Consider the following 21,991-nt stretch of genomic DNA (forward strand, 5'->3'; position numbering starts at 1 on the left):
CAGCCCGCCCACGGGGCTGGTCACGGACCACGACATGGCTTGCCGCGAGGCACCAGGACATCTTGAAGGTACAGGAACGAGGTGCTAGCATTCAGGAACAGGGTAAGGCTCTCTCACAGACTCAGGAACGAGGTGCATGGCTTGCATCACGAAGCGCCCTACACAGCCCGCCCACGGGGCTGGTCACGGACCACGACATGGCTTGCCGCGAGGCACCAGGACATCTTGAAGGTACAGGAACAAGGTGCTAGCATTCAGGAACAGGGTAAGGCAAGTAGCTGCAGTACAAGCAGTCTATAGCAGGGTTTGCTGCACACCGGCAGCCTGAAGCAGGGGATTGCTGCACACCGGCAGCCTGAAGCAGGATCATCTGGGAAACTCAGGAACTGGATCAAGCATAGGATCAGGAACAGACATCAGGTAACACATCAAGGCACGGACTGGAACAGACATCAAGGCAAGACAGAACAAGGAGCCATCAAAACAAGGCAGACCACGGAGGACCTGGATCAAGGAAGCAGTACAGACAACTGTAATGCTCAATCCAAAGGCAAGTAGCAAGTGAAATGAGAGTCCTTTTATACTGCAGGATGTAGGCAACTCCCTGGGAGGAGTTTGCCAGGACTGCCCCTTGCTGGCCCTATAACTGGGGTAGAGAGCTGCGGGCCGGCCCCTAGGGAGAAGGCCGTGGCCAAACAGGAAGTCCAAACACAGCCATGCAAGCCACTCTCCTTCCCCTTCTTTTGTTGTCCCTTTCTCCTTTTGCTTTAAGCGGGCGGGGCGGCCTTCGGCCACCGCCACCTCCCTCCCTCCCACAATAGAGCCATGCAAGCCACTCTCCTTCCCCTTCTTTTGTTGTCCCTTTCTCCTTTTGCTTTAAGCGGGCGGGGCGGCCTTCGGCCACCGCCACCTCCCTCCCTCCCACAATAGAGCCATGCAAGCCACTCTCCTTCCCCTTCTTTTGTTGTCCCTTTCTCCTTTTGCTTTAAGGGGGCGGGGCGGCCTTCAGCCACCCCCGCCTCCCTCCCTCCCACAATAGAGCCATGCAAGCCACAGGCAGGCCTCAAGAACAGCTAGGCCTCCCAGGCCCTGGAGCAAGTCCTGGATGGTGCACAGGCGAGGCCCTTGCTTCGGAGCGGCCTCCGGAGGAAAGGTAAGATCCCTCCTGTAGCGCAGCAACAGGGGGGATCGTAACATCAGGGATGAACACGCGTAACTTACTTCTCACTATGGAGACCTGTTTAAGGAGAAATACTATCGACCCTTTAGTTATAAGCTTTGATACAGAAAAAGCTTTCGATGGGGTTTCATGGGCTTTTTTCGATTATGCCCTTCAGAGTATGGATTTTCTGATTTTATTTACAATAGTATTAAGATTCTTTATTCTAATCCCATGGCTCAGTTCTATGCTATGGAGCCTTTTGGATTATGTAGAGTTTCTAGACAAGGATGTCCATTATCATCACTTTATTTATTATTTACATTGGAGTTTCTTAAACTTAAAATTAAACAAGACTCTCACATTGCTGGCATAGAGGCTGGAAATATAATTCAAAAAGTTTGACGATTCACTAATGATATATTATTACCAATTTCTCAGCCAAAAATGTCTTATCCTTCATCCTGAAGGTTTTTTTTAGGAATATGGTAGCTTCTTGGGGTTAAAAAATTTGGAGAAATCAGAGGCACTCAATCTGTCTGGGAAGTTGAAGGAGATCTACAGAAATTTTCCATTGCAATGCACGGGGAGACAATCAGATATTTGGGAATTGCTCTTAATTGTGTTACAAATGTAACATTCCTCCTGCCATCAGGAATTTAAGCAGGAATTACCCAGTTGGATGCAGTTGCAATCATCTCCTTCTGGTAGAATTACACTTGTTAAAATTATCCTTATTCCCATGCTCTTATATGTCTTGCAAACATTCCCACTGTTTGATTTACAAAAATATTAAATTGATACAGAGATTTTGTTCAAATTGTTTCTGGAATGGGAAAAGAGCCAGGCTGCTCATTAATAAATTACTAGTACCCAAGGAGGAAGGTGGATTGGGATTTTCCACTATTAGATAGGGATGTGAATCGTTTTTCAACGATTAAAATTATCGTCCGATAATGTTTATATCGTCTTAAATCGTTATAGAACACGATACAATAGAAATTCTAACGATTTATCGTTAAAAATCGTTAAATCGTGTTAGTGCGCACTAACTCGAGTTAGTGCGCACTAACTCCCCGTTAGTGCGCACTAACTCGATTTAGTGCGCACTAACTGAAAATGATACAAATAAACACTTTCCAGGTCACTGAAGGTCAGTTAGGAATGAATATGTGTTCCTATTGGCTGGCTGCCCTCTTATCTATTGATGTTACCAAGGTTACCACTGAGGTGATGGTTGGGGGGATGGGAAATGGAACTGGAAACTAACGAACACCAACAGAAAATGAAACAAAGTGTTCACACTTCCCAGGTCAGTAAAGGTCACTTAGGAATGAATATGTATGTATGTATTCCTATTGGCTGGCTGTGCTCTTATCTATTGATGTTACCAATATGGTTGGGGGGATGTGAAATGGAAACAGTTGGAAGCTTGACAAAAAAAGTAATGTAATGATCAGCACTCACGTGACTAGAACTTGTTTGTTTATTATTTTTGTTAGCAGGCACCTGAAATGCTAGTGCATGTTGAATTTGCCAATCACTGTGCATTTTAGAAAGGTGGTCCTGGCTGGAACTGTACACAGTTCAAATATATGTAATTGATTGTTGGTAAGTGTATTTTTTAAGTAGCCACACTGGCACCAGTATGTTTACTTTTCCTCCTACTTAACTCACTAGCTCAGCTTTGTAAGAAGGACTTCTCTGCTTGTGTGTTGTTTTTGTTTGGTGTGAGGAGAGCAGAAACATCAGATCTTTATTCAATCTACTACAGTCATCTCTTACAGTGCCCTATCCCTATTAATACCAGGAGTGTTGTGATCTTCCTGCACACAGTGCCCTAACCCTGATACCAGTCTGAGACAGCTCCCTCCCTGCATTACTAGTGAGAGGCTGGCTTCACAGACAGGGGGGAGCTGCCTGACCCTCACTCCTGACTTCCCCCATGTCCCAGCTAGTGAATGGTGTGTGGGTGAGGGGGGGGGGAGGATGGTGAAGCCTGAGACAGCTCCCTCCCTGCATTACTAGTGAGATGCTGGCTTCACAGACAGGGGGGAGCTGCCTGACCCTCACTCCTGACTTCCCCCATGTCCCAGCTAGTGAATGGTGTGTGGGTGAGGGGGGGGGGTGGATGGTGAAGTCTGAGACAGCTCCCTCCCTGCATTACTAGTGAGAGGCTGGCTTCACAGACAGGGGGGAGCTGCCTGACCCTCACTCCTGACTTCCCCCATGTCCCAGCTAGTGAATGGTGTGTGGGTGAGGGGGGGGGGGAGGATGGTGAAGTCTGAGACAGCTCCCTCCCTGCATTACTAGTGAGAGGCTGGCTTCACAGACAGGGGGGAGCTGCCTGACCCTCACTCCTGACTTCCCCCATGTCCCAGCTAGTGAATGGTGTGTGGGTGAGGGGGGGGGGGGTGGGGGAGGATGGTGAAGTCTGAGACAGCTCCCTCCCTGCATTACTAGTGAGAGGCTGGCTTCACAGACAGGGGGGAGCTGCCTGACCCTCACTCCTGACTTCCCCCATGTCCCAGCTAGTGAATGGTGTGTGGGTGGGGGGGGGGGGGGGAGGATGGTGAAGTCTGAGACAGCTCCCTCCCTGCATTACTAGTGAGAGGCTGGCTTCGCAGACAGGGGGGAGCTGCCTGACCCTCACTCCTGACTTCCCCCATGTCCCAGCTAGTGAATGGTGTGTGGGTGAGGGGGGGGGGGAGGATGGTGAAGTCTGAGACAGCTCCCTCCCTGCATTACTAGTGAGAGGCTGGCTTCACAGACAGGGGGGAGCTGCCTGACCCTCACTCCTGACTTCCCCCATGTCCCAGCTAGTGAATGGTGTGTGGGTGAGGGGGGGGGGGGAGGATGGTGAAGTCTGAGACAGCTCCCTCCCTGCATTACTAGTGAGAGGCTGGCTTCACAGACAGGGGGGAGCTGCCTGTCCCTCACTCCTGACTTCCCCCATGTCCCAGCTAGTGAATGGTGTGTGGGTGAGGGGGGGGGGGGTGGATGGTGAAGTCTGAGACAGCTCCCTCCCTGCATTACTAGTGAGAGGCTGGCTTCACAGACAGGGGGGAGCTGCCTGACCCTCACTCCTCCGGGGTATTGTGATCTTCCTGCACACAGTGCCCTATCCCTGATACCAGGGGTGTTGTGATCTTCCTGCATGCAGTGCCCTATCCCTATTAATACCAGGAGTGTTGTGATCTTCCTGCATGCAGTGCCCTATCCCTGATATCGGGATGTGTGCAAGAAGATCACAACACCCCCGGTATCAGGAATAGGGCACTGTGTGCAGGAAGATCACAACACCCCCAGTATCAGGAATAGGGCACTGTGTGCAGGAAGATCACAACACCCCTGGTATTAGGGATAGGGCACTGTGTGCAGGAAGATCACAACACTCCTGGTATTAATAGGGATAGGGCACTGTGTGCAGGAAGATCACAATACCCCTGGTATCAGGGTTAGGGCACAAGTTCTAGTCACATTGACTGATCACATTACTTGTTTTGTCAAGCTACCAACTGTTTCCATTTCCCATCCCCCATATACTGTCAGTAGGAAACTTGGTAACATGAATAAATAAGAGGGCAGCCAATAGGAATACATATTCATTCCTAAACTGACCTTAACTGACCTGAAAAGTGTCAAATTGTATCATTTTCAGTTAGTGCGCACTAACTCCCAGTTAGTGCGCACTAACTCCCGTTAGTGCGCACTAACTCGAGTTAGTGCGCACTAATCGGAAAAAACGATTTTTAACGATTTTTTAACTAAAAAATCGTGCCTAAGACGATTTTCTTGCCCTGCCACACGATTTCTATCGTTAAGACGATATGGAAAACGATTCACATCCCTACTATTAGATACTACAGTTTGACCTGAGCTATGAGATCCTTGGGAGATTGGTTGGTATATAGAGGAGACTTTTCTGCTTTAGATATTGAAGATCAGTCAGTTAGGGATGTGCAGAGCAAAAGTTTAAGTTCATATGTCCATATGTCCAAAGGGGGTCCCATTTGCGGTCAATATGGACATAAACAGAATTCAATGAGTTGAGTATATGTCCATATGTCCAAATAAAAATTTAAACCCCTCACCCTTCTTAATCCCCCCCCCCCCCCAAGACTTACCACAACTCCCTGGTGGTCCAGCGGGGTCAGGACGCCATTTCTGACCAACTTTGCAAGGAGCACGTGACGTCGGCGTCACGTCGGAGTGACGCGGTGTCACGTGATTCCCCGCGAGTTCCCTCCGGCACCCTCGTTCGGCCCAAAAGGAACTTTTGGCCAGCTTGGGGGGGCCTCCTGACCCCCCCAAGCTGGCCAAAAGTTCCTTTTGGGCCGAACGAGGATCCCGGAAGCGACCCCGCGGGGAATCACGTGACGTCGGCGCCACGTCAGAGTGACGCGGCGTCACGTGATTCCCCGCGAGTTCCCTCCGGCACCCTCGTTCAGCCCAAAAGGCACTTTTGACCAGCTTGGGGGGGTCAGGAGGCCCCCCCAAGCTGGCCAAAAGTTCCTTTTGGGCCCAACGAGGGGTCCGGGAGCGGAACCGTGATGGACCACGTGACGTCAGCGTCACGTCGGAGTGACGCGGACGTCACGTGATTCCCCACGCGTCCGCTCCCAGGACCCTCACGGAACTTTTGGCCAGCTTGGGGAGTTTTGGTAAGTCTTGGGGGGGGGGATTAAGGAGGGTGAGGGGTTTAAATTTTTATTTAGATCAACAATCGCGATTTCCAACGTATTCAACATAGCTTTGTTGAATAAGTTGGAAATCCGATCGTTTACGCCTCATCATTTTTTTAAGTTAAAAAAAAAAAAAGTTGCGTTTTCCATTTAAGTTCAAAACGAATGCACACCCCTACAGTCAGTATCTCTTTTGAATTTACAGCTTGTGTAACATGCAAAGAAAACATTTCTCTAGTGTTTGTTGCATTCTCCCTTGCAGGATCATCATTTAACCAAATGCATTAGGGCCTTAAGGCCTGTGAAAATGCCATAACACAGGCATTATTTATCGCATCGCAAGCTCAGTATGCAAATTTAAAAAAAATGTATTCAAGTGGGCGGATTTAATGGAAATGAGAAGTGCTAATGCTGTGTGTGATAGCACAATGCATGCATTATATATGCTATCATGGGATATAATGCTGGAAACAACTACACCATTTTTCCTAGCATTATGCCTGCGATAGCTATGCATTCTGGCCAAAACGGGATTTTTCGCAAAACCCAATTTCATGCGGAGAGAAAGAGAGAAAGAAAAAATAAAAAAGAGAGTGAGAGAACTTCTAGGATGGTACACATTAGGGATGTGCAGAGCAAAATTTTATGTTCATATTTTTTATGTCCGAAAGGGGGTCCCACTTGCGGCCAATATGGACATAAAAAAAATCCAATGAGTTGGGTATATGTACATATGTGCAAAAAAAAAATTTAAACCCCCTCACCCTCCTTAATCCCCCCCCCAGACTTACCACAACTCCCTGGTGATCGAGCGAGGAGTGAGGACGTCATTTCTGCAATCCTTGGCGAGAAGCATGTGACGTCGGTGGCACGTCGAGTGACGCGGCGTCACGTGATTCCCGGCTCGTTCGCGCCGGACGGCTCGTTCGGCCCAAAAAGAACTTTTGGCCAGCTTGGGGGGGCCCCCCCAAGCTGGCCAAAAGTTCTTTTTGGGCCGAACGAGCCGGGAATCACGTGACGCCGACGTCACGTGATTCCCGGCAAGTTCGCGCCGGATGGCTCGTTCGGCCCAAAAAGAACTTTTGGCCAGCTTGGGGGGGCCTCCTGACCCCCTCAAGCTGGCCAAAAGTTCTTTTTGGGCCGAACGAGCCGTCCGGCGCGAACTTGCCGGGAATCACGTGACGTCGCGTCTGAGTGACGCGGCGCCACGTGATTCCCGGCTCGTTCGCGCCGGACGGCTCGTTCGGCCCAAAAAGAACTTTTGGCCAGCTTGGGGGGGTCAGGAGGCCCCCCCAAGCTGGCCAAAAGTTCTTTTGGGCCGAACGAGCCGTCCGGCGCGAACGAGCCGGGAATCACGTGACGCCGGCGTCACTCGACGTGCCGCCAATGTCACATGCTTCTCGCCAAGGATTGCAGAAATGGCGTCCTCACTCCTCGCTCCATCACCAGGGAGTTGTGGTAAGTCGGGGGGGGGGGATTAAGGAGGGGGAGGGGGTTTATATTTTTATTTTGGCTCAACAATCGCGATTTCCCACATATCGAACATATCTATGTTCGATATGTGGGAAATCCGATCGTTTATGTCGAATCAATTTTTTAAGTAAAAAAAAAATATGAGTTGCGTTTTACTAATGCGGTCAATCCGAATGCACACCCCTAGTACACATATTAGTCAAGTATTTATACCACTATAGGAGGGTCAACTAGTAACTCGAGGTGAGGTTTTGGTGGTGGTCAAGACTTTGGGGAGCAGTTTTACCTACACAATCAGATGTACGAATAGCACAGTACACATCAGTGAGAGTACAATGTACAAATACCATCTTTGTGTTCCTTTCCTCACTCCATATGTATTTATTTATTTATTTATAAACTTTTTTTATACCGACATTCGTGGGAACATCACTGCATAGCACACTGATGTGTACTATGCTGTTCGTATCTCTGCTTGTGCATGTAAAACTGCCCCCCAACCCGAGTTACTAATTGCCCCTCTTATAGTGATATAAATAGTTTACTAATATGCAAGCCTTGTAAAGAGTCTCTCTCATATATTTATTTAAAAGATTAGAGGCAGCAGGAGTTAGAAATATCAGGCCGGATTTTAAAGCCCCAGGACGCGTTTAAGTTCCGGAGCTTGCAAAAAGGGGCGGGTTTGGTAACAAATTCCATAGTTTAATTGTGCACTGAATGAAAAAATACTTTCTATGATTTGTTTTAAATGTGGCAGCTATTAGCTTCATGGACTATGTCCTAGTCCTAATGCTATTTGAAAGGGTAAATAATTATTTCCTGCTTACCTGTTCCAATCCACTCATGATTTTGTAGACTTCTATCTTATTCCTTTCAGGTTAGGACTTTTCTCTTCACTTCATAGGGAAGCTGTTCCATTCCTTTTTATTATTTTGATTACCCTTCTCTCCAACCTTTTCTACTTTTGTTATATCTGTTTTGAGATGGGATGACCAAAACTGCGCACAATACTCAAGGTGCAATTGCACCATGGATTGATACAGAGGCACTATGATATTCTCTGTTATATTTTCCATTCCTCTCCTAATAATTCCCAACAGTCTGCTTGCTTCATGACTGCTGCCATGCACTGGGCCGAGAATTAAAACTATTGTCCACAATGATTCTCAGATCCTTTATCTGGTTGGTGATACCTAATTTGGAACCCAGCATCTTGTACCTATAGTTTGGTTTATTCTTCCCAATATGCATCATTTTACACTTGTCCACGTTGATGTTCATCTGCATTTAGACACCCCAGTTCCCCAGTCTCACAAGGTTCTCTTGCAGTTTGTTACAATCAGCCAGTGAGCTGACAACTTTTAACAATTTTGTGTAATGGGCAAATTTGGTCACCTCTCTCATCACTCCCTTTTCAGATCATTTATAAATATATTAAAAAGCACCAGCCCCCGTACATATCTCTGGGATACTCCGCAGTTTATTTTAATTAACTGAGAGAAATGACCATTCAGTCCTAGTCGCTGTTTCCTATCCTTTAGCCAGTTACCAATCCAATAGGACATTGCCTTGTATTTCATGACTTTTTAATTTCATAATAAATTTCTCATGATGGACCAACCAAGTCACCTTTGTCTCCATGTTTATTAATCCCTTCAAATATCTAATATTTTAAAACAAGGTTTCCCTTTTTTAATCCATGTTGGCTCTGCCCCATTAGTCTGTATCTATCCAAATGATCAGTAATTTTGTTTTTCAAAATAGCATCTACCATTTTGCCTGGTACCAACATCAGGTTCACTGATCTGTAGTTTCCAGGACCACTTCTAAAGCCCATTTTAAAAATGGACATTACTTTGGTGACCCTTCAATCCTAAAATACTTTAGCTGATTTGAATGAGAAATTAATTACTAGTCTGCAATTTCATTTTTTACTTCTTTCAGAAGTCTGGGTTATATATCATTCAGTCCTGGTGATCTGATACTCTTTGGTTTATCAATTTGCTATTAGCTCTTCTCAGCTCACAATGATTTGAGTCAGTTCCTTTGAATCATCACTCTCAAAGAATGTTACCAGCTTAGGAATCTCACCAACACTCTCCTAAGTAAAAACCAAAGCAAAGAATTAATTTAGGTGTTCTGTTATGGTCTTGTCTTTCCTGAACATCACTTTCACCCCTCAATCATCTATTGGTCAAACAGATTTCTTCACTGGCTTTAACTTACCAGTGTTTATGTGTTTTCCTATTTTCTTCATTTGGATCCACCTTCCAGTTTTTGGAGGACATCCTTTTGACTAATAGTCTCTTTCATCTCACTATTTAACTATGTTGGCAGTCATTTTGTCTTCTTTCTACCATCTTTTTGCTTCAAATACATCTTGTTACAGAAGGGTTTTTCATGTGCCCTTGGGCCTCAGCCCGACCCCAGACAAATCTAGGACCGAACCGAGGGCAGTGTGTCCCAGCATGGCGGAGACAAGGTCTTACCCTCTGCCTGACCTGCATGCTCCCGGAGCCAACAAGTTGATGTTGGTAGATGAACAGTCCTCCGACCGTTCCCAGCCCTTTCGGACCTGCCGCATTGGATCGGCATGGAGCAGCAGGCCGGACTGAGGATGAGGGCAGATGGAGGCCTTGTGACACAAAGACGTGGAGACACTGGATGAGGGTCTTGGAGACTCTCGACGAGACGAGGAACTTGGAAGAGTCAAGACAAGACGAAAAGCTGGGAAGGTAGACATTGGCACTGTCTCTCAGTGCGCCCTACACAGCCCACCATCATGGGCAGACCCAATGGGCTGGTCGCGGACCACCCTGTCCCACTGCGCACCCTACACAACCTGAGGAGGCTGGTCACGGATCTCACGGAGAGCAGGATGAGCGCAGGAAGGAATCCAGCCGAGGCGAGACTCCGATGATGGAGCCAGTGTCATCCGGAGAACCACAAGAGCTGGCAGGTCAGGAAGGCTCAGGAGTTCAGGACATGAATCCAGCTGCAGGCAACTCCACTGATGGAGATGCGTCACTCGGAGAACCATGGAGCTGGCAGGACAAGAAGGACCAAGAGCGCAGGAGAACTCGGAAGGCACTGGAGAAGAACATCAAGGAACCTGGGACATCAGGAAGCGAGACATCGGGAGACGAGACATCAGGAGACCTGGGCAAGGACCTCAGGAGATGAAGACATGGCACAAGAAGCAGACGAGACATGGAGCTCCTACGATGAACGAAAAGGACCTGACGGAGTGCTGGAAGGTAGGACTTCCAGGAATGAAGTAACTCCGATGCAAGGCAAAGGTAGGACATGCAGGAGCAGCCCTTTTATAGGGCTGATACAGGAAACAGTGTCTAGGTGGGGCCAGGGTATATCCGGCTGTGGGCCCTTTAAATCTTGAAGAGAGGCGCGGCCACGCACCTAAGGATGGAAGCAGGAAGCTGTGCAGGACCGTGGACAGCGGCCCTGCACCGCCGTAGGTGTGGAGAAGCAGGGCTGGGCCAAGGAGCAGGCCCCGACGTCGGCAGCGGCTCCTGCCACTGCAGGAGGACCCGAGGGCGGCTCTGGCCGCCAGACAAGGTCAAGGACTGCGGCCTCCGGCTGTGAAGACGACCACGATGTCGGCGGCAGCTCCAGCCGCGAAGAACCATGGCGGCAGGCCTGCCGCGCTAGGGAGGAAGCCCGCAGTCCGCGGCTCCCACCGCTGAGAAGAGGAACGTGATGGGCGGCCTCCGAGCCACAAGAGGCCAACTGAGTCCGCGGCTCCGGCCGCACAGAAGGCCCAACGTCGGCGGCTCCATGCTGCGATGGTGAAGGCAGCAGCAAGGTGAGTGACCTGCTTGCGGGAGAAGCCCGTGGGCAGGATTCATAACACATCTAGCCTTGGCTTCTAAGATGGTGTTTTTAAACAGCATCTATGCCACATGCAAACTTTTAACCTTTGATTCTTTTCTTTCATTCATTTATTTATTTATTTATTTATTTAAAGTCTCTTCTATATCGACATCCGTTCACACATCGCATCGGTTTACAAAAAACAGGAACTATTGGGCGGAGCCCTTACATATAACAGAGAAAATGCAAATTACAAATTACAAATTAACTTTTGGGCAGAGCCCTTACATGTAACTGAGAAGAATAGGTGCAATAGAATCTATAAATAGGTATAACAGGAACTATAAACATAGCTATACATAAATAGCACTGAACAAAATACAAAAATCATTGGGCATAAAGGCAAATTCTTAGACATGAATTCTTAGTCATCGATGCACTTCTTAGTCAATTCTTAGTCAAGCAGGGGAGTATTATGTAATAGGGGGTGACAAGGGGTAGGCTTGCTGGAAGAGCCATGTTTTCAGTTTTTTTTTTGAAAGTGGGAGTATATGTCTCCAGGCGTATATCATGAGGTAGGGAGTTCCATATAGAGGGGCCGGCGAGAGAGAAAGCTCTGCTTATAGTGGAGGAGAGTTTGAAAGATTTGATAGGTTGGGCACGTAGGGTTCCTTGGAGGGCCCATTTATCTATGTTACATACACTTAATGCAGATAAAACGTATTGACAATTCAATAGTATATATTATAATCATTTTCATAAGTAGCTTCTTTTTCCTCTTCCCTTTATTTACTTTTCTAACATTTCTTCATTTTAGCATACTGTCCATTTTCAAAGTTAAATAATACTGCTATAGTTTGCCTTAATGTCCTTTTTTCAGTGATAATGTTAAATTTGATTTTATTATAATTACTATTATCAAGAGGCCCTAGCTCTATTACCTTTCATACCAGATCCTGTGTTGCAGTAGGGGTTATATCTAGATTAGGCCCTCCCCCCATTGTCATTGTTTCCAGAACCAGCTGCTCCATAAAGCAGTCACTTATAGCATCAAGAAGCTTACAAGGTAAATTTCAAAGGAAAATATAAATGTAACACAGAATTGTAAAAATTTTCAAAGGCCCATTTATCTATGTTACGTACACTTAATGCAGATAAAACATATTGACAATTCAATAGTATATATTATAATCATTTTCATAAGTAGCTTCTTTTTCCTCTTCCCTTTATTTACTTTTCTAACAAAAAGAACAAAATAGAGAATAGCCACTGCCATTAGCAATGGTTACATGGAATAGACTTAGTTTTTGGGTACTTGCCAGGTTCTTATGGCCTGGATTGGCCACTGTTGGAAACAGGATGCTGGGCTTGATGGACCCTTGGTCTGACCCAGTATGGCATTTTCTTATGTTCTTATGTTCTTATGATTATATCTCCTTTTAGTTTTGCCCATTGCCCTTCTTCCACTTTACCTAGATTTTCCCATCCAACTAACAACTTGAGGTACTCCCCCCATTTTAAGAAAGTTAGTTTTGCTGAAATCTAGGACACTAGTCTTAGAATGTACCTTCATCTAGCTTGATGTTACCCAGGTAGAGAGTCCATCAAGCTAGGTTGAGAGAACATTGCACAAATATCATCTTTGGGTGAGTTTCCTCACTCCGAGGGTCATCAAATCTTCACAAGAGCGCACTGTTCTGTTCATTCGTTCTGTTCGTTGGTTCGTCTCACTTTGAATGTCAAAGTGGCCCCTAACCCCTACACTAATACCTAAACCTCACCTTGAGTTACTAGGTGGGCCTCCCATAGAGATATAAATACCTATCTATGGTTAGTGCATTATGGCTAGTCTGTCTGTCTGTCTCTCTCTCTCTCATCATAAACATGGTCCCCCACTCCCAGTGGCTGCATGCAGGAAATATCACATTCTGGCACTTATCACAATAATTTAGCTCTTTACATAGGTATTAGCAATAAACTGCCTATTACCATAAAATACACCCCTTTTTCTATCACAGGCAATATTTAATGCATTTTGATAAATCCAGGCCTTAGCTTCTTACCAACCAGTGAGCACAGTGAACATGTCTTCTCAATGAGCTCTCATCACTCAAAGTTGGTGCAGGAGTTGATAGAAAAGCTAGTCTTTTTGAAAATCAATCCACTTATGCTTAGATTTTCAGAATTTCCATGCGAGAGGGAAGATGATTGAAAGCACCTTGAAGGACTTATTGTTGCTATGCCTACCTACCATATCTCAGATATTTAGGTTATTTAATACTTAATAAATTGCAAATATTACAGAAGTAAATCAATGTGATGTACAATAAAATAAAATTAACATGGTATAATAGAGGAACATCTACTAGATAAATGAAGCTTGACCGACATGCCACAAATGCACAGTAGAGAGCAACTCTACCGTGCATGCGCGGGCAGCACGTCGCTCAGAGCTTGCCAGTAACCAAAATGGCGCGGCGAGGAGTACGAGCAGTAACAGTGGCGGCGGCGGCGAGCAGTAGCGGCGGAGGCGCACGTGAGGGAGGGAGGGAGGGAGCTCCCCCGGAGATCTTCCGTCTGCGCTATCCAAAGGGGTAAGGGGTTGTGAATGCGGGGAGGGAGGAGGAAGTGACTGAGGAGGAGGGAGGAGAGAGTGACAGGGGGGAGGGGGGAGAGAGTGACTGAGGGTAGGAGGGGAGAGAGTGACTGACTAAGGGGAGGGAGGAGAGAGTGACTGAGGGGAGAGGGAGAGGGGAGGGGGAGTGAGGAGAGGGGAGGAGAGTGAGGGGAGGGAGGGGGAGGGAGAATGAGGGGAGGGAGGGAGAATGAGGGGGGTGAGGGAGAATGAGGGAAGGGGGAGGGAGACTAGAGGGTGAGGGAGAGGGGAGGGAGGGGAGAATGAGGGATAAGGAAATGGACTGAAAAAAAATGTTAATGTAGCCCATTGTTACGGGCTTAACAGCTAATAATGTAATAAAATGAACACCACAAAATAAAATAGTACAATAAATTTAAAAAATAAAATAAAATAAATACATTTAAAAAAATTAAAAACATATAATGTAAAAATGATATACAGACAACAAGCACCAGAACATAATATAATTTACAGAACCCTAAAATGAAAATAGTAACGGTAATTACAGAGAAGATTTGAATACAAATAATAAGCTAAATGGTGTAAAACACCTTAGGGGTCTTGCTGCTACCACTCTGCTTACCTTCCATGACTCTGAAATTCCACCTTAAGGGCTTTGCTGCTACTATGCCTCCCTGCCATGCCCCAGAAGTACCACCTTAGAAGTCTTGCTGCTACTTTTTCTACCTATGACCCATGCCCTGATATACCACATTAGGGAATCTTATTGTCACATGCCTACCTGCCTTGCCCCTGATATATTGGGGGTCATATTGTTCATATGCCTACCAATCATGCCTATGATGTATCAGCATAGGAGTTTTAGTACCTCCATGTTCTTTGCTGTTTGGATCTTAGACTAAGTCTATCACCCTTTTGTTTATTGATTATACTGTTGTGTTTTGTCCCAAGAAAAAAATGTAAACAAAGAACACATATAAGTTTCTCCTCCTATCCCACCTCTTTTATGGTTTTCCATCTTGATGGCAAAGCCTGTACTGGCCTTTGTGCTTTTTGTTATTTCCCACACTGTGCACCTTGGGGGGCTTTCTGCCAATCTGCCTCGCTTTCATGCCCCAGATATACCACCTTAGGTGACTTGCAACAACCTGCAGCCCTCAGCCATCTAGTTACCTAAACATTGGGCCTTTCCCAGCAACCACTTTTAAGCTTCCAGAGCACCAATCCAGGCCCTTGGGAGCATGGCCATGTTTTGAGTTTACAACTGGTCTAAGGCTGCCTTATATTAAACCAATCTGTGGCATCATCAGCAGGACACTAGCCTTTCAGAGATCTGATATTTAAGACAGAAAATGTACATAGAGACTATAACCTATTTTAAAAAGACCCGGTGGCACGCAGAAAGCCCCAGGACGTGTGTAAGTCCAGGGGCTTTACAAAAGGGATGGCCCGGGGGTGGGGCTCTCAGCACAGCGGCCATATTGTCAACGTCAGCGTCTTTGCAGCACCTGTTCTCAGGCGCTATTGGAACAGCATTAATAGTATTCAACATTCATTGCATTAAGAAGATTTTTGTGAAAACCCTATTGAGAGATAAATATAAAAAATGATTGACCTCCATCAGGCGAACTGTTGCTAGAATTAAGTTGAATGCATTCAGTGATTACAAGGACTATTATAGCCACAGACAAAAGAAGATACATTTGGCCACATATTGAGGAGAACACAGATTTTTGAAGATCTTTTAAGGATTAAATAAAATAAAATAGATTTACTTAAAATTCAAAAAAAAGAGAGGTTTTTTTTTTCCCTATGATTGCAATGACTGGTGTTAGAATTGATGAAATACACAGTCAGAACCAGTGCTGAGGTCATTTCTTCTCTCATAAATACCGCAAATATATGCACAAATTAAATCAACAATATGATTGAACATAAGTAAATATTATAAGAATTTAAATGCTAGCAACACTAATTCATTAGTAACACCAGCTAGTTTATTTTCATGATAGAACTGCCCCTGCATGAGAAAAGTGGAACCTGCTAGAACATGTTTGTTAATTGTAACCAAGCTTATTTTATTTCTTATACCTATTCATTTGTGGCAGTGGGTCAGATTCTGCCATTGGCGGTGGTGGTAGGGGGGAGACTGGAGGTCTCTGAAGCCACTTCTAAGCTGCTATTAATGCAAAAGGAATGCGAAGAAGCCAAGTTAATTTGGATGATTAGACAAGTACCTTTGGTTTTTAACTAAATCTACATCAAACTAATTGTGTTTTAATTAAATCACAAATAAAATAAAACAGTTTTTCAGTATCAAAGCCCAAACCACAGGGCTTTGGTCCATCTTCATCATGCAGTTCAAAACAAGTGTGAAACAGTTTCAAAACTGAACTCTGTACGTAAGGATGTTGTGAAGGCCATTTTGTACAGGGTCTTAATAACTGATCAGGAAATCATAAGTAGCCAACCTTGCCATTTAAGTTCCTCTTTGCTTGGGATTAATTAGCAGGGATGTGAATCGTTTTTCAACGATTAAAATTATCGTCCGATAATGTTTATATCGTCTTAAATCGTTATAGAACACGATACAATAGAAATTCTAACGATTTATCGTTAAAAATCGTTAAATCGTGTTAGTGCGCACTAAATCGAGTTAGTGCGCACTAACTCCCCGTTAGTGCGCACTAACTCGATTTAGTGCGCACTAACTGAAAATGATACAAATAAACACTTTCCAGGTCACTGAAGGTCAGTTAGGAATGAATATGTGTTCCTATTGGCTGGCTGCCCTCTTATCTATTGATGTTACCAAGGTTACCACTGAGGTGATGGTTGGGGGGATGGGAAATGGAACTGGAAACTAACGAACACCAACAGAAAATGAAACAAAGTGTTCACACTTCCCAGGTCAGTAAAGGTCACTTAGGAATGAATATGTATGTATGTATTCCTATTGGCTGGCTGTGCTCTTATCTATTGATGTTACCAAGGCTAACACTGAGGTAATGGTTGGAGGGATGTGAAATGGAAACAGTTGGAAGCTTGACAAAAAAAGTAATGTAATGATCAGCACTCACGTGACTAGAACTTGTTTGTTTATTATTTTTGTTAGCAGGCACCTGAAATGCTAGTGCATGTTGAATTTGCCAATCACTGTGCATTTTAGAAAGGTGGTCCTGGCTGGAACTGTACACACTAGTTCAAATATATGTAATTGATTGTTGGTAAGTGTATTTTTTAAGTAGCCACACTGGCACAAGTATGTTTACTTTTCCTCCTACTTAACTCACTAGCTCAGCTTTGTAAGAAGGGCTTCTCTGCTTGAGTGTTGTTTTTGTTTGGTGTGAGGAGAGCAGAAACATCAGATCTTTATTCAATCTACTACAGTCATCTCTTACAGTGCCCTATCCCTATTAATACCAGGAGTGTTGTGATCTTCCTGCACACAGTGCCCTAACCCTGATACCAGTCTGAGACAGCTCCCTCCCTGCATTACTAGTGAGAGGCTGGCTTCACAGACAGGGGGGAGCTGCCTGACCCTCACTCCTGACTTCCCCCATGTCCCAGCTAGTGAATGGTGTGTGGGTGAGGGGGGGGGGAGGAGGATGGTGAAGTCTGAGACAGCTCCCTCCCTGCATTACTAGTGAGAGGCTGGCTTCACAGACAGGGGGGAGCTGCCTGACCCTCACTCCTGACTTCCCCCATGTCCCAGCTAGTGAATGGTGTGTGGGTGAGGGGGGGGGGGGGGAGGATGGTGAAGTCTGAGACAGCTCCCTCCCTGCATTACTAGTGAGAGGCTGGCTTCACAGACAGGGGGGAGCTGCCTGACCCTCACTCCTGACTTCCCCCATGTCCCAGCTAGTGAATGGTGTATGGGTGAGGGGGGGGGGGAGGATGGTGAAGTCTGAGACAGCTCCCTCCCTGCATTACTAGTGAGAGGCTGGCTTCACAGACAGGGGGGAGCTGCCTGACCCTCACTCCTGACTTCCCCCATGTCCCAGCTAGTGAATGGTGTGTGGGTGAGGGGGGGGGGGGGGAGGATGGTGAAGTCTGAGACAGCTCCCTCCCTGCATTACTAGTGAGAGGCTGGCTTCACAGACAGGGGGGAGCTGCCTGACCCTCACTCCTGACTTCCCCCATGTCCCAGCTAGTGAATGGTGTGTGGGTGAGGGGGGGGGGAGGAGGATGGTGAAGTCTGAGACAGCTCCCTCCCTGCATTACTAGTGAGAGGCTGGCTTCACAGACAGGGGGGAGCTGCCTGACCCTCACTCCTGACTTCCCCCATGTCCCAGCTAGTGAATGGTGTGTGGGTGAGGGGGGGGGGGAGGATGGTGAAGTCTGAGACAGCTCCCTCCCTGCATTACTAGTGAGAGGCTGGCTTCACAGACAGGGGGGAGCTGCCTGACCCTCACTCAAGCAGAGAAGCCCTTCTTATAAAGCTGAGCTAGTGAGTTAAGTAGGAGGAAAAGTAAACATACTTGTGCCAGTGTGGCTACTTAAAAAATACACTTACCAACAATCAATTACATATATTTGAACTGTGTACAGTTCCAGCCAGGACCACCTTTCTAAAATGCACAGTGATTGGCAAATTCAACATGCACTAGCATTTCAGGTGCCTGCTAACAAAAATAATAAACAAAGAAGTTCTAGTCATGTGAGTGCTGATCATCACATGTCAAGCTTCCAACTGTTTCCATTTCACATCCCCCCAACCATTACCTCAGTGGTAACCTTGGTAACATCAATAGATAAGAGCACAGCCAGCCAATAGGAATACATATTCATTCCTAAGTGACCTTTACTGACCTGGGAAGTGTGAACACTTTGTTTCATTTTCTGTTGGTGTTCATGAGTTTCCAGTTCCATTTCCCATCCCCCCAACCATCACCTCAGTGGAAACCTTGGTAACATCAATAGATAAGAGGGCTGCCAGCCAATAGGAACACATATTCATTCCTAACTGACCTTCAGTGACCTGGAAAGTGTCTATTTGTATCATTTTGAGTTAGTGCGCACTAACTCGAGTTAGTGCGCACTAATCGGAAAAAACGATTTTTAACGATTTTTCAATGAAATAATCGTGCCAAACACGATTTTCTCCTGCCACACAATTTCTATCGTTAAGACGATATGGAAAACGATTCACATCCCTATTAATTAGTGCTTACTTTTGATGACTTTTTTTTTTCAGCTTATGTGGAAGAAATTGTAAAATGCATTAAAAGAAGCAGAAGGGCAATATTTATCCTGAGCCCCAGATACATCAATGGACCCAGCGTCTTCGAGTTGGAGACAGCTATCAACTGCACCATAGAAGACAATAAACTGAAATTAATTTTAATCAAATACAAGCCCTTCCAGGAGCTAGAGTCTTTAACCCCTATTGTAAAGAAAGCCCTGAGTGTTTTGCCAGTGGTTTCCTGGAAGGGAAAAACAGTCACCTCTACCTCTCCAAGCTCTAAATTCTGGAATAATATTCGATACCACATGCCGGTGAAGAAAACTAAGAGTCGGACGAAAAGATCTAAAGCTTTGGTTTGATGACTATGTTAAGCTTAATGAAAATTACAATTCAGAAAATAACATTTACTGAATAAAGAGACAGTGCATAAATGAATTAATCAGTAAGCATTATTTCAAAGGACTCATGGGAGCAAATAAAAAGTAAGTTTGAATAGAGGAAAGAATTTAGACAACCAGGACTGTGAAGTTACTCACTGTAATAGACTGTGCCTGTAGTAGCATATGCCAACTCCAGTCATCTTAGGCAAGGTATCAGCCTGTGGCTGCTGTTATATGTTAGCATATATGTACTATAACTATACTTACATCTAAGAAACAGTGATACTAGTGCGCATTTTAGCTAACTATAGTGTGGAAACCCATATCTTTGGACTTAATGCCTCTAGTACTTTGTATTCTGCTGTTTTGAAATAAAGAAAACTCAATGAGTTGAACAATATGCTGAGTACATCTTTGTGCAGGGGTGTCAGGTGATTCCACCCTCACCCCTGGCAGTCTCACATGTACCCCTAATCCAAACCCCTACTACTGCAAAGTAGAGAGGGCCACGGTGCTTAAGTGAGCAGCTTTGTTCTTCAGTGCTTTCTCTCACTGTGTCATTCAGTCTCCCTCCTTGGCTCAGCACTCACCCATGCTGATCCTCCCTTGTCCTGCAGCTCCCACGCGTCTATTGCTCCTGCTTCTTGCTACTGCCAAGCTGAACCCCTTTCGCCTCCTAGACCCACAGTCTGCTGCCACCACTTTGCAGACCCACAGATTGCTGCGATTGCCTGAGAAATCCATCCACCCCGCAGACCCAGGGGGTCCATTGCCACCATGGCTACTGAGTCCTGCGGGCGTCAGCCCTCCACGGACCCACAAATGGCTGCCGCCGCTGCTGAGCCCCACCTAGGGTGTCATTGATTCTCCCATCTCAGTGTGGGCTCCATCCTATTACTCTTCCTTCCCGTGCTGGTTCTTCCCACCGCAGCAGTCTTCTTTTCCTCCTGCCACTGGGTGCTGCCGCTGCAAGAAGCTTGCAATAATTGTGATTTCTGCTATGATGCCTGGTTGCTCTTGTCTCCACAATGTGCCAGCATCATGTGTGTATATGAGAGAATCTGGGGGAGTAAGAGATTGTGTGTGGGGGATGGGGGGCAGAGAGAGAGAGTCTTAGAGTCTGGAAGTGTGTCAGTGACTGTGAGAGAGGTTGTGGGTGTGTGTATAAGAGTATTGTATGTATGTGTATGTGACAGGGTATGTGTGAGGGGGTGGGGCGAAGGGGCTGCAGGCAGGGTGGGGGGGGGCAGGGGTGCCATCTCATCCCTCGCCTTAGGCAGGAGATTGCCTTGAGCCACCCCTGGATAAGAACATAAGAACATAAGAAATAGAGATGTGCATTCGTCTAATTCAGTATGGTTCGGGGGCAACGAAAACCGAAAATAATTTTTCAGAAATTTCAGAAAAATTCGTATTTTGGGTTAGTGCATGCTAACGGGACTTAGTGCGCACTAACTTTAAAATGTTAATGCGCGCTAACTCCCGTTAGCGCGCAGTAACCTGAAAATCGGGGGCCCAAGGAAAAAAAAAAAACCTGAACCGTGGGAAAAATGAAGTTTCCCGCGGGGCCCTGAAAACGAAGCCTGAAACGAAAAAAACAAAACAATGCACATCTCTAATAAGAAATGCCATACTGGCTTAGACCAAGAGTCCATCAAGCCCAGCATCCTGTGTCCAACATTAAATAAATCAAACATACCTGCTACTATTGCTTATTAATTAATAGCAGTTTATGGATTTTTCCTCTAGGAACCTATCCAAACCTTTTTTAAATCCAGTTAGACTAACTGCCATAACCACATCCTCTGGCAATGAATTCCAGATCTTAACTATGCACTGAGTGAAAAATAATTTTCTTCAATTTGTTTTAAATGAACTACTTGCTAACTTCATGGAGTGGCCCCTAGTCTTTCTATTATCTGAGAGAGTAAATAACCAATTTACATTAACCTTTTCAAGTCCTTCCATGATTTTGTAGACCTCTTTCATATCCCCCCTCAGTCGTCTCTTCTCCAAACTGAACGGCCCTAACTTCTTCAGTCTTTCCTGATAGAGGAGCCGTTCCATGCCCCTTATCATTTTGGTCTCACTTTACCTGCTCCACTTCCTCCAGGATAGGGAGAAAGTGCCTTGTGAGGGTTGGTTAGCGCAGATTTTCAACACTATCTGGCTAAGTGTAGGAGTTCAAAGGCCGTGCATCCGATTTCTAGGCAGCAATGTTTTTTTAGCCACTTCAATCTAGGGTTATTTTCAAATGAAAATCAGCTTATTTCAGCCAGGCAAAATTTGTTTGGCTAAGTTACGTGCTCATAATTTTTTTTGAAAATTGGCCTGCTTGATTTGTAATACCAACAGATACTAACGGGTACATTTTCAAAGCTATGCGCGTGCAGATGGACATGCCGATTTTATAACATGCAAGCGCTGCCCACTCGCACAAGCAATGGGAGGGGGGATTCTTTTAGACACACAAGCCGACAGGATAGTGCCTTTCCCCAGTTCCCTCCCAGTCTGCACCAATAAAGCAGACTGGGAGGGAACTTCTTTAACCTCCTAACCTTCCTCCCTTTTCCCCTCTCCTCCCCGACCCCTAAAACTCCCCTTACTACTGTCATTTATTTTTATTTTTTAACTTACCTGCTCTTCTGAGCAGAAGTAAGCTGCGCGCACTGGCCG

At 45.8% G+C, this 21,991-nt stretch overlaps 1 protein-coding gene across 1 annotated transcript in view; it reads left to right on the forward strand.

Moving 5' to 3' along the window:
- Positions 1 to 19,715, forward strand: part of IL18RAP (interleukin 18 receptor accessory protein) — a 120,579-nt gene extending 100,864 nt beyond the window's left edge. The window contains exon 12 of the mRNA XM_029604832.1: positions 18,945 to 19,715. Within this exon, the coding sequence (XP_029460692.1) occupies positions 18,945 to 19,294 (350 nt within the window). The 3' untranslated portion in view covers positions 19,295 to 19,715. The remainder of the gene's footprint in view (positions 1 to 18,944) is intronic.
- The last annotated feature ends 2,276 nt before the right edge of the window (positions 19,716 to 21,991 follow it).

This window comes from Rhinatrema bivittatum, chromosome 5 (genome assembly GCF_901001135.1).
Source record: "Rhinatrema bivittatum chromosome 5, aRhiBiv1.1, whole genome shotgun sequence".
In the NCBI taxonomy this organism is placed as follows: Eukaryota; Metazoa; Chordata; class Amphibia; order Gymnophiona; family Rhinatrematidae; genus Rhinatrema; species Rhinatrema bivittatum.